Source organism: Triplophysa dalaica, chromosome 17 (assembly GCF_015846415.1).
Source record: "Triplophysa dalaica isolate WHDGS20190420 chromosome 17, ASM1584641v1, whole genome shotgun sequence".
Taxonomy (NCBI): Eukaryota; Metazoa; Chordata; class Actinopteri; order Cypriniformes; family Nemacheilidae; genus Triplophysa; species Triplophysa dalaica.
In genome coordinates this window covers 9,845,176-9,857,373 of record NC_079558.1, presented here as the reverse complement: position 1 = coordinate 9,857,373, position 12,198 = coordinate 9,845,176, and the positions used below count along the sequence as shown (strand labels likewise).

Below are 12,198 nucleotides of genomic sequence, written 5' to 3'. Positions count from 1 at the left end.
GTATGACTTTCTTCTTCACAACACAGAAGATACTATGAAGAACATTGGTAACCAAATCATTTGTGGCCCCATTGATTTCTGTTGTGTGGACGCACGACAAATGAGACATTTCCTCAAATATCTTCTTTTGTGTGGACACAATAATTGAATATCTAAAAACGTATAATATTTCATGCGTTCACCAGTGCTGAAAGAGGCTACAAGCTTAAAAACTACAGCAGGTATTTATAACTTTGGAACACATCAATGAGATGTTGAGCTTCTGAGGTCTTACTGTACGTGACTCAAAAATGAAACACTGTAACACCTGTTCCTGTTTCACTTTTTTAATTCCGTTCGAAGCAGTTATACCATGCATTTTTTAAATCTTTATTTAAATTCCTTAAAGACAAAGTCTTCAGGCACAAAGCCTCTAACCTCTTTAAATACACCATCAACATTTATAGTTTCATAAGTGTAAAGTCGGTTTATTTTCCAACCCTTTGTAAAGTAGCTCTTGTAAGTGTACTTAGGTAAGGCAGCACGGTAAAGGCAAGAGAAAATATATGCTAACAGTGGTCACGATTGCCTACATTTTTCTCTCATATGAAAACAGATCCTAATAGTGTGAGAATAAACAAACAAACAAAGAGCAGCGTATATCAGCTTGTACATCAGCAGTGCTAGTCATAGGCGTTGGTTGGTTCTTGCGATCAGACAGCCATTTACCTAGTCTAAATCACAATCTCAACACAACATTTTTTATACTGATAACAGTGTTGAGAAAAACTATACAAGAAAAATGTAAGCAATAATGTCAGCTCTTAGCTAAATTACAACTGAAGAATAACCAAGTGGCACATTCTCCCCACTTTGGTACCATGTCTGCAATAAAAAGAGGGAAACAAAAAACTTTCTTGTCCTGGTAAACACAAACAAAGCCATAATATATGAATTCCATTGCAGAATATCACTTAAGTACATGCGTTGACCTTTTTCATTCGAAAAAATCGGAAATGTCTTTGACATATGCAGGTCAGTATTCTTGTTACAAAGTGTAGAGTGACACATAATTTTATCTCGGTCCAGTCATATAAATGCCCCAGTATGACGTCATAAACTGTGCAAAAAATGTATCCTTAGGCATTTTTATACACCTTAAACCAATATATTGCATGAAAAAAGACAAACTTCTAGGAATGTACTGATGGTTTTTCCCACACATAATATATGCGTTCAGACTGGAGACCTGCAGTCACAGGCAATTCATAAAGCCACAGTTTTCATCTTCCACATATTCATTTGAGTATTTGCTCTGTATATCTGTTAAGGCCATTTTAAGACTCACCTACATCTACCTCACAACAATTCAATTGTTCCCCCATTACCATACATACCAGTCCCTTACATTAACATTCCTCATGCAACACAGGTTTTTTATCCTGCCGTAGCAATAAACGGGCAGCTTTTAAAAGGTGTGCTGGGGGGCAGTTTTCCTGGTGCCACCGGGATTGCCTAAAGCTGAGAGTATTAGAAGAGTACAGCCAAGACGATAAACACTTTGGTAATGGTGTGAGGAGCAGCCTTTCAAGCAAAAAAAGGGTGACAGATTCAAGGCCATCTTTAAAGAACAGTGCTCTCCGTGTCCAGATCTGTGTCCTTGAGTTGGGTAACAGGTTTCTCAACAGCGATGTCAGGAACAAAGGCTCGGCTTAGACCTTTAAAAGTCATCCCCGAATCTGCAAGCAAAAGGTTTATGAAATTATGGACTGAGATTTGTTGATTTTTAGTGTTTTATAGAGCATAAGGATGCATCCTCATGGATCAGGTAGAATTGTTATGTCACTTGAGCTTTTACAGCCAGGAGCTGCTGCTGCACTTCAACAACTTCATCAACCTAAATATTTATTGGCCAAGAACAAATAGGATGTGATGACGTGTAACCATAACCAGTTATAAAATGTCTGCGGATTAACATTTATATGCAGTGTTTTATTCTGTGTCAGAGTGTGGGGACCGCCTACACAACACTGACCAGTGCAATATCTGTGAGGGCTTTGTGAAAACCTTTAACTTCATTAATCTAAAAAAAATTTGGTACATGTAAATCCATTTTGTTACAACTTTTCTTAGTCCCTTATTGGGCAATTCTCCTGGAAAAACACGCCCACGGTAAGGCGTAAGATAGTAAGTGAAACTAAGTCATGTGTCTGTGTTTTGTTGGCAATCGGCACGTACGTGCATAATGTAAAAATCACAAACAGTTATGCAGGGAAAATGCTGTTTTGTGTGCTTGTGATTTGGTTCCTCCCCCATGCACACACAAAGGAGGTCATTTGTTTTCGGAAAGAATTGTAGAGCTGTATCTATCTTTTAAAAATGTGATCAAACTAAACACTCTTCGAAGATACAAAGTATGCAACACAACTCTGTAGGTACTCAGGATAAATATTAGACTGGCCGAACCTTTAAAGTATACAACTATTTTTACAATAGTTTACCATACAGTATAAAGTATATTGTTAAATACTACAGAATACTTCTGTTTACATTTACATTTATGCATTTGGCAGACGCTTTTATCCAAAGCAACTTACATTGCAATGTCCTGTACATTTATACATAGGTGTGTGCAATCCCCTGGGAGCAAACCCACGACCTTGCGTTGTTGACGCAATGCTCTTACCACTGAGAAACAGGAAAACTACTACTGACAAATTCACAAGCGCCATGCATGTAGTTTACTCTTAAAAATAAAGGTGCTTCAAAGGTTCTTCCAAGCGATGCCATAGAATTAACATATTTAGTTCCACCAAAAAAATGTACTCAAAGGTTCTTTAAGGAACCATCTCTTTCTTTTTATAATTTGAAGAACTTTTTGCCCAAAGAAGCTTTTGTGAAACAGATAGATACTTCTAATGATAAAGGTTCACATTTTTATTTAATCAGCATTTCTAGATGTATAATGGCCATTCCAGTCCAGTGTCTGTTGATTTTCATTAAAAATAATTAATTTAAAATCTGCCAAATTACGTAACAGCAAATTTTGTCGATTCTACCTAATATTATTATGTAAATTATACTAATCATCATGAATCAACAATATTTAAGTTCCTTCAAATTCTCCAGCAACCAAGAACCTGACTGTTATATCTGATTGCTGATCTGCCGCGCAAAGTGAAGCTTCACCGCTCAGTTTTTAGTTATTTCCCAGTGTGCAACCACCTACTCTCTCAAATGAGCCTCTACAGTAATCCCCACACAACAGACAGAAACAAAAATAAACACAACCTCAGTGAGATGGAAATAAAAATGCCTCACCCATTGTTTTGAAGGAAGAGCTGCAAATTCCATTGCTGTCACTTCCTGTTGCCGGAGGCTGAGGAGGAGGGGGAATGGTGGGTCTGTTGCGTGGTTTAGGCACCGGCCTCGGGCGAGGGAGAGACCCTGACTGAAACACCGGGGCAGCGGCGGGTACTGTCGTGATGCCAATACTGTCGGGAAAGACCGCTATGGGTGGAGGCGTGCTTGGTGGGGTGGGTGTGCTTGGAGGAGAAGGGTCGTCTCCTGGGTCATCAGGATTCGACCCAAAAGCGTTGGATTGGGGAGGTGGGGTGGCTTGTGAGGGAGGCTGGGGGGGTGGGTGATTTGGGGCCTGGATTAGAGGCTGGTTGCTTGAGTGCCGCCGTGGAGTTGTGTTGGTTTGAGCCTGTGGTTGTGTGGGGCTCAGATTGGTGGGTGAGTAACTAGAGAGTGGTCTAGGGGAGGGGCTAAGGGATTGAGGGGTGGCTGTAGAGGTTTGGGGTGGTGCCTGATTGGTTGGTTGCCCTGGTGGTGGGTTGGGTGGTTTAGGAGGAGCTGGGGCAGGCTTTTTTGTACCTGTGTAAAATATGAGAAGGTTAAACACCTCTTTCTTTGTGAGTTGTGTAGTTATTGTACGCTACTAAAATATCCCGGGGAGGTGCATTTACCCCGGCGGGCCATGTGAGGACTGGGTCCTGTAGATCCAGCCACAGGGGTCCCCACACTCAGTTGTCCTGATCCTCCAGTGCCATTGCGCTGAGCTGGAGGAGTTGACGCAGGCTCTCGGCTATTCAAACTAAGAAATGGAAAATAAAAATAATTTCACGGATATGAAACTTAGGTAACAGGTTGCAGAAACAATCCCCTATTTTTCTATTGAACGAACAAATGCGTAGTCCCGCCCCAAACTCACAGCATCAGTTGAGTCAATATCACGGTGTTAAATTCAAGGAAATCGATCATTAAGTATATGGAAGATTTCTGTAGCTCAGGGGTATTTAATGTCAACAAAATGGCTTATTTAAAATAATAGAAATACAGCAAATTTCTGTTTGAATATTTTTTATTATTAATTATTTATATTCATGATTTTAACATTCTTGTATTAGATGCTAAAGTCATCAATCTAAAAACATCTGAGGGAGGGTGGAAAAGGGTGTAGAATGTTTTCTTCCCTCCATCGCTGTTACACAGAGCATGCAGGGACGGATTTTTCATGCACAGCGCAGGTCCAGCACATCGCAGGCGTCTTACCTTATTTCCTCAGTATGCTGGGCTAGAAGCTGCTGTGCTGCTGCCAGGGCAGCCATCCCCAGAGCCAGCCCAGGCTGACAACCCTCTAAACCCAGACCTGCCTGCGCAGGCTGCTGGAGCGAGAGTTCAGCCACAGGCTGACTCCCTGCAGTACCTGCAGGCTCCACCGGGGGGAGTGGGGGCTGGAAGGCAGGTGAAGCGTGCTGCTTTCTAAGTACAGTATAGCCTCTACGAGGAATGTGGTCCATTAATTTATAAGCAGAGCTACAGAAAGAGACAGCAGAGACACCAGGAGTGCTAAACAATTCCCAGGAGAGGGAAACCACAGAAAAATTGGTACTATAGTAGACCCGCCCACCCCCAAACATGAAGAGTTAATTTACGATTTAAATTATTGAATAAGTGCTTTGCATAAAAATGTTTGCAAAATGATAAATGATGAAATGTAATCAATGTTATTTTAATTAAAAAAAATTAAAACTTTGAAAAAGTTTCTGCTCTTTAAAATAAAAAAGGACTTAAATTTATTGGAGTAACTAAAGGAAAATTTGAAATGTCGCCTCAAAAATAAACTTAAATAAGTTTAAAGCACTAAAATTATAATAATAAAACAAAAATTCAAATTTATTAATCATATATAGCAATATAAAAAATAAATTATAAAATTTAAAAGCATACGCTAAAATTAACTCAAAAAATAAAATATAAAAGGACTCTTTAACACTTTACAATAAAGTGCTATTTGTTAACAGTAGTAAATGCATTAACTAACGATGAACAATTTAGTTTTTTCAGTATTTATAAATCCCTATTAATGTTAGTTAAATACAGTTATTAATAGAAATCAATTTGATGTAATGTATAAGTGCTGAAATTTAAATTAACTAACACTTGCTACTTGCTAAATGCTACGTTACTATCGTTCTTTCTTAGTTTATTTAAGCTAATGCATTAACTTATTGTTAACAAATAGCACCTTATTGTAGTGTATTAATATTTTAAATTAACTTTAATTGGTAACAACTAAAATCAAAACTATAATAGCTCTGAATGTAATAGCCAGAAAGTAATTTTTATATGATTTGATTATTAAAATGTGTATTTAAAGCTGTAATCTGTAACTTTTTGGGTAAGAAAATAAAGATAAATCAGGTATTGGTCAAGTACATAAACATCTGTTCGAAACAAGTCTAAATATTTCCCGATTAGCAACTGTTAGCTTATCATAATGTGTTTTCAGGTCAGACATCATTTGACACACAGAAAATATGTAACCTGCAATTTTATGTTTTAAACAGAGATGGCGATACAGAGACAAAGGTTACAGATTGCAGCTTTAATTTTGAGTAATTTAGCTCTTCATACCCACAAACATTGCAGGGTTAAAAGAAAAAGCAAGAGAATTATCAGTAGAATAGACAATACCCAAGATGGTTAATGGTGAGTATAATCTGATCCGTTTGACAGCTGGACCGTTTATTTAAATGAACTATCAATTAAATCCAATTCTAAATCAATTTAACTGCAGATCTCTGTGAAGCAAAGGAAATCATCTGAGTGACCCATTCCTAGAATGAAACATCGGAGATTGTGTGTGAAATATCAGAGTAAATACCTGTCTTTTCGAGGTACTTCACCATCGGGACACACCATGCTACCAGGTCTCTTTCTCTCTATAGTGCCCGAGTCATAATCGGGTGGGGTCAGGTGGTTGACATTATTCGGCAGGGGTGCGGGCATTGAAAACATACCAGATACGTTAAAATCCACATCTGAAGGAAAGACAAAAAAGAACATCAAAACGTGCTGGGAAATCTTAACCTTGTTTGGAATCGTTTCGATTAGGCAAATACTAGATTTTTAAAGCTTTACGGCCCCTACCTTCGGGGAAAAACCAGTCTGCATGTTGAATGATGGGTTCAATTATCGTCACCACATGAACAGAAGTTGCAGCAGCCATTTCTGCAAGGCTCCTGTGTGAACAGAGAAGATCATTTTCTTACCCAGAATGAAAAGAATACATATTAGTGTGTTTGCCGGACCACAGATTCCTACCCTTCAGTTTTGGCCCACAGTAGATTAGGTCCAAGGACAATGGCAATATTGCTGGGGGTCATTTTGTTGACGTCACTTTCCTGTGCGAGCTTAGCAAGGAATTTAACAAGGTATCTGAAATACAATGCGAACAATTCTCAGAACGTGATTTTATTTATTTGCCAGCTTGCAGTTGTATGAAAGTACAGCTTTTTGTCTTAAATTTAGAAACCCACCTGAAGTTTGCCTTGTTGTTTTTTGGTAACTGATCACAGGTGACCCACAAAGCTTGTAACCGTTTATCTGGGTCCGGGATGCTTGACAAAGTAAAACACAGTAATTATCAACACAAGAAATGAACACTTTTAAAGGTCAAATGTATAATTTTGAGGAGGATCTATTGACATAAATAATGAAATATAACAAACATAACTATGTCTTTAGAGGTGTAGAAAGACCTTACATTATGTTTTTATTACCTAAAATCAGCTATTTCTATCTACGTACACCTCGGGTCCCCTTGCATGGAATTAACCATGTTGTTTCTACAGTAGCCCTAAATGGACAAACTGCTCTACAGAACGCGTTTCGTAAATACTTTATCTCTTTCAGCAAAGAAGCGAAAATGGGATCTTAGTCCTGCGTTAGCCACTAAAGTGCTTCGAAAGGTAGGACTGGAGTGAGCCTTTAGTTGCAATTGGCAACCTCACCACTAGTTGGTGCTTAATTTCATTCACTAGACCATGAAACTTTTATCAGTATTGGCAGAATAGCTTACTTGGATGCCTGTGTCCACTCATCATACAGCTGGTACGTCATCAAAGGTTCAGGCAATTCTCTCAGATATGACTTTAATGCCCCTGGAAGCAGGAGGGAGTAGTTCAATGTCAGGAGGATGTAAATGACAAGATATATTACTGATACACACAACAGAACGAGCTGTACCAGCAACAGCATGTGGGTCGGAGTAAAACTCCTCCAGCTGTGAGGTGAAGCAGTCCAGTGCTGCCTTCAGCTTCTTCAGTTTAGAGGCTCCTGCTGCTATTCGGAAAAGACCCTGCATGAACGAGAGCAAATAAGTTTCACACTTTTATTTATGTGTTAAGAAAAATATAAATTAAATATACATGCGTTAATAAATATTTATACTGGTTCGTCAATCTACTATATTTAACGGCACAGGAGAGTATCCCTTTTACAGATTCACTATGTGATGTTTGATGTGTACGGCCTCCGCAGCTTTGAACCGCCAGCCTGACAAGCGGGTCTGTAAACGGTGCCGTAATGGCACTGGACCGGATGGCTGCTTGCCGAGCTGGATTATTTTACCCTGTTGCAACTCGTGTCTATGATGTATTATATGTATCTGTTTTTCTCACCACTTTCCTCATGTTATGCTGTATTTTTCTTCTTAAATCCATTTCGTTACACTGTACTTGTATATGTGTAATGACAATAAATTGAATCCAATCCAAAAATGACGGATGCTCCGTTCTGCCATACTGTACCTCCTCTTTCATTCCAGTCTCCAGTAGCATCATGACGCAGGCCTCTAATGGGAGCGCTATCTCTCTGCCACTGCGCTTCAGGTGCTCATCCAGGGCTGTACCAAACGCTGGCTTCTCAGTCCATGAATCTGTTGAGGGGACATATGCTGGTCTTGAATAAACCATATAATTTAAAAGAGGCAGTGCATATGAAAGAGACATACACAGGTTCAACGACATGAGGGCGAATAAATGATGACAGAATTTATTATTTGGGTAAACTCTCCCTTTTAAAAATGCATACATTACACATGTGTAACAGCAGATAATCTGCATGAATATACAATACATAAAAAGTCAAACCTCAACAGAATGCAGGATTCACACATGATTCATCTGCTTTCTAAACTGACTAAATCCTGTCTTCAGCAACACGTATACAGCAAGAAATGGACAACATTTCTGAACCAAGTGGGTGAGATGTGAGAAATATTACTCACTAGCGAGGACAACAAGTCCATCTGACTCACGTGTGCTCACAGGAAAACATCACATTAACAATTTATAGCACTCAAGTGTTCAATTCATGGTTTTGTGCAAAATTTATAGCACAAACAGGAACGAAATCAGTTAAGTGGCTTCAAGGGCCGCCTGAAAATTGTCCGAATATATTGTCACAGAAAAGCTCAATGAATTTCTGCGAGTTCCTTAAGCAGCCTAGTTTTGTTCAGAGTCCTGTCGAATACACAGCAATAAAACTGAGCGTGTCACCTTGTTGAGCTTGAATGGTGGGCAGGATGCTCTCTAGCAAGGTGAGAGATTTTCGGTGGTAATCCGCTTGTCCCTCTAATAACTGAGAATAGAAATCACATTGAGGAAAGAGAGACACATGAACAATAGGCAGAACAAACATGGAAATGAACAGGACTAAACATAGCAACGGAGATACTTAACCCACAGAAGACGTAAACAAAAATGATCTTACCATAACATAATATCGGGCATAGTCTGCCTCCTTTGAGAAGAAATTGTACATGTCTGCAGAGAGCTGATCCTAAAGTGAAACAACATAACTGGTTATTCCTTATACATAACTATTGGTTTGATCATTTAATGGTGGATGAAGAGATGCATATGAACTACAGCATATAGAGTCATTCATAAGGAAATTGAAAACAAATCTCTTTAAAGGGAAAGTTCACCAAAAAAAAAAAACTTCCGTCATCACTTATTTACCAAAAGTCATTCCAAACCTATGACTTTTGCTTTGTTCCGTGGAACACAATAGAAGATATTTTACAGTGGAAGTCAATGTTTTTTGGTTACGAACATTCTTTTAAATATCTTCTTTTGTGTTCTTCTAAACAAAGTCATACCGGTTTGAAAGCTCATGGGGGTGAGTAAATAATAAAATAGTTTTTATTTTTGGCAGAACTATCCCTTTAACCTACAGTGCATTCAAGCTAAACTTGTTGTCAACTCATGCATTCCCTGTTGAACCCATTTAAAGGGGCGGTTCACCCAAAAATGATCCTGTTATTACTTACAGACTGTATTATAGTGCCTATAGTTCAAACTTTAATATTCGCAATTCAATTACATTACAGTTTCTTATTATATGCTGATACAAGCGATGAGTGCTAGTCAGCCTTCAATGTAAGGTCAGGAGCAAGGACTTTCAACCTTTTGTTTTAAAAGAAAAGCTGTGGTTTCATGGCACCAGTGTAAGAATATAATGACTGAATTATCATTTTTACGTATCGAATTTTAAATATAGGCTATTAATAATGATATTGAATATTATAGACCTAGAAGGTGGGTGTGAAATCCATAAGCATAAAAAAAGCAGCATTGCAGGCACATTCGGGCTGGTAATACATCAGTACCTTACACAGCTCCATTTTGTTCATAGCTTCATCAACCTCTTCTTTAAGCGAGTCCGCTTTGGCTGTCAGTGCTTGTGTGTTTGTTCCTGAGATTATCGACTTGGTCGCCTGCAACCACCTGAGGACGACAGTTTCATTTGATAAACGGATCTATATTCATGATATAATGTGGGGGTCTTCAACGGGGGATCACACCAATTATTCTTTGATCTCAAACAAACCTTTCTGAAAAACTGAAATATATGACACATTGAAAATATAAAGTTGGGAAAATGAATGTTTGGCTCAATTTCATAGTTCCGCCCCAATTAAATGCATTATAAAATGTAATAACTCTCCACATCATTACTGTAATTATTGTAATGACTCCTGATTCACCTGTATTTACTTAAAAAAATTACAATGCCTTATCTTAATGGGATATGACAGATACCTCACCTTGCTCGGGCAGAGTCATAGTCCAGCACCATCTTGGCTAACTGCCGTCTCTGTTTAAGGATGTTAGGAATGTCCAGCTGTGACAACAGACATTTGTATTTAGAAATCGTGTGATAGCTGAAGCAGTACACTCTGTGGCTATGAAAGCATGCTGAGAGTTTCCATATGTTTGTAGTGTCCATACAGTACCTCTGCTAGCTGATTGAGAGGGTCCAAGATGTCCTTCTCAATCTGCACCTCGTGCTGCATCAGCTCAGACGCCAGTCTGTTCTCCGCATCTCCGCACAAATCCATCATTTTCCTGCCCAGAAGATAAATGACATATCAATACTGGATCTTCAGGCGAACTCTAAACCCCTCATTCCAACTTGACTGATACAATCAGCTATTATTTATTTAAACACAATCGACACTAATCTATTTAATACTGATGTCATCTAATCACCCAATCAGAGACTCCTCCCCCAGCTGACTCCCACCGTCCTGCATAGCCTGCGATAAAGCAGTCAGTGGAAGCTTTTTCTGTGAGAGAAACACAGGAGGTTTGTGCAATGTTATACACGAATCCAATCAAATAAGTCGCATAACATGTGTGTGAAACATGTGTTGTGGTCATTAGCGCCCTGCGCCCCTTACGTGTCTCTTCTCAGCATCTGTGCCGATCTGCCCCTGCAAACATGACGCCATTTTTTTATGCGTGTTGTGTGAAACCACTCGCACCAGCTCCATACGGCGCTCAATCTGTGCAGAACAAAAAAGACGTCAATAATTCGCGACCCATATTGAGCCTCGACCTGTACCCGATGCAGAGCACGAAAGCGTGCTGCTGAACTGAAACACAGTCTGTTGTAAGCTTGTTATGTAACACAGCTACGAAACATCTGTGAGATGAAACAGACGGCATTTATTCAGCATTGCTCTGTTAACAAAACCTCTGTCTTAGATAAGAGGTTTAACTTGGGAATTGAGGAGTTGCAAGTAGCAAAAACTGAAAAGAGAGCATTTCATAGTCATGAAGGCGTTGTGAGATCAATCATGAGTTATTACCCCACTCCTAGTGGAAGCATGTAAACTATATGTGACATTGCAGAAAAGAATGTGTGTTGTAGTTTAACTCATCTGCCCAGCAGGTATGCCTAAAGTTTCCTAGTTAAGTGAGTACTGCACTTGGAAAGTGGGAGATGTAGATTCAGACCTTTTTTTTTTAATATATTTGCATAATTCTGTTACATAAGAGCATTCTAGATAGAGTATGCAAAAGTAAAAACAGAACAGTAAAAAAAACCCCGAAAAGTAATTATCACAATAATTGAGCAAATATTACTCCACTTAATACATTGTGGCTTTCTTAAGTTGGTTTGGTTTAATGTATAGGAAAGTAAACCCCAGTTACCATAGTTACCCACACATTTCCAAAGGGGAAAATGAAGACAACTGAATACATCTGGCAATTGCTCGAAAAATATAAACACTCCCAATATAAAACATAAACATTTTACAATAATGAAAGATTAAAGAGTATCGGAGTAGAGACCATCATTTCACTGATGTAAAGGACTGCAGAACCATATTAAACAAATAAGCAAATTCTGTCAGATAGAATTGTTATCTGTCATATTGCAAAGCATGTGTATCAAGCTCAGTTATAGGAATAGTTAATCAGAAAAAATAAATGTATTTTTGTTAGGGCTATCAACGTTAACCTGGTCGCTTGTACGGTGTGTCTGAATTGTCAAAACGCCTTTCAAAATACTTGCTACTGATGCAAAAACGCAGAAAATTTAATCCAGACCAAAAAAATTTATGATGGACGAAAA

The 12,198-nt window shown here is 38.7% G+C and overlaps 1 protein-coding gene across 2 annotated transcripts in view; it reads right to left on the bottom strand.

Annotated features, from left to right (window-relative positions):
• Window positions 1-310: 310 nt before the first annotated feature.
• The window catches only part of arhgap17a (Rho GTPase activating protein 17a), a 20,844-nt gene continuing 8,956 nt past the window's right edge, over window positions 311-12,198 (bottom strand). Inside the window, exons 3-20 of one of the 2 annotated variants that reach the window (XM_056771254.1) lie at window positions 11,018-11,122; window positions 10,827-10,903; window positions 10,571-10,682; window positions 10,382-10,458; window positions 9,944-10,061; window positions 9,043-9,111; window positions 8,829-8,910; window positions 8,079-8,206; window positions 7,516-7,627; window positions 7,349-7,430; window positions 6,807-6,887; window positions 6,592-6,705; window positions 6,418-6,509; window positions 6,152-6,308; window positions 4,537-4,800; window positions 3,951-4,078; window positions 3,301-3,858; window positions 311-1,718 (exon numbers count right to left, since the gene is read on the bottom strand). In XM_056771254.1, coding sequence (XP_056627232.1) covers window positions 1,603-1,718; window positions 3,301-3,858; window positions 3,951-4,078; window positions 4,537-4,800; window positions 6,152-6,308; window positions 6,418-6,509; window positions 6,592-6,705; window positions 6,807-6,887; window positions 7,349-7,430; window positions 7,516-7,627; window positions 8,079-8,206; window positions 8,829-8,910; window positions 9,043-9,111; window positions 9,944-10,061; window positions 10,382-10,458; window positions 10,571-10,682; window positions 10,827-10,903; window positions 11,018-11,122 — 2,472 coding nt within the window. In that variant the 3' untranslated portion in view covers window positions 311-1,602. The remainder of the gene's footprint in view (window positions 1,719-3,300; window positions 3,859-3,950; window positions 4,079-4,536; window positions 4,801-6,151; window positions 6,309-6,417; window positions 6,510-6,591; window positions 6,706-6,806; window positions 6,888-7,348; window positions 7,431-7,515; window positions 7,628-8,078; window positions 8,207-8,828; window positions 8,911-9,042; window positions 9,112-9,943; window positions 10,062-10,381; window positions 10,459-10,570; window positions 10,683-10,826; window positions 10,904-11,017; window positions 11,123-12,198) is intronic. The other variant, XM_056771255.1, reaches the window with a different exon arrangement.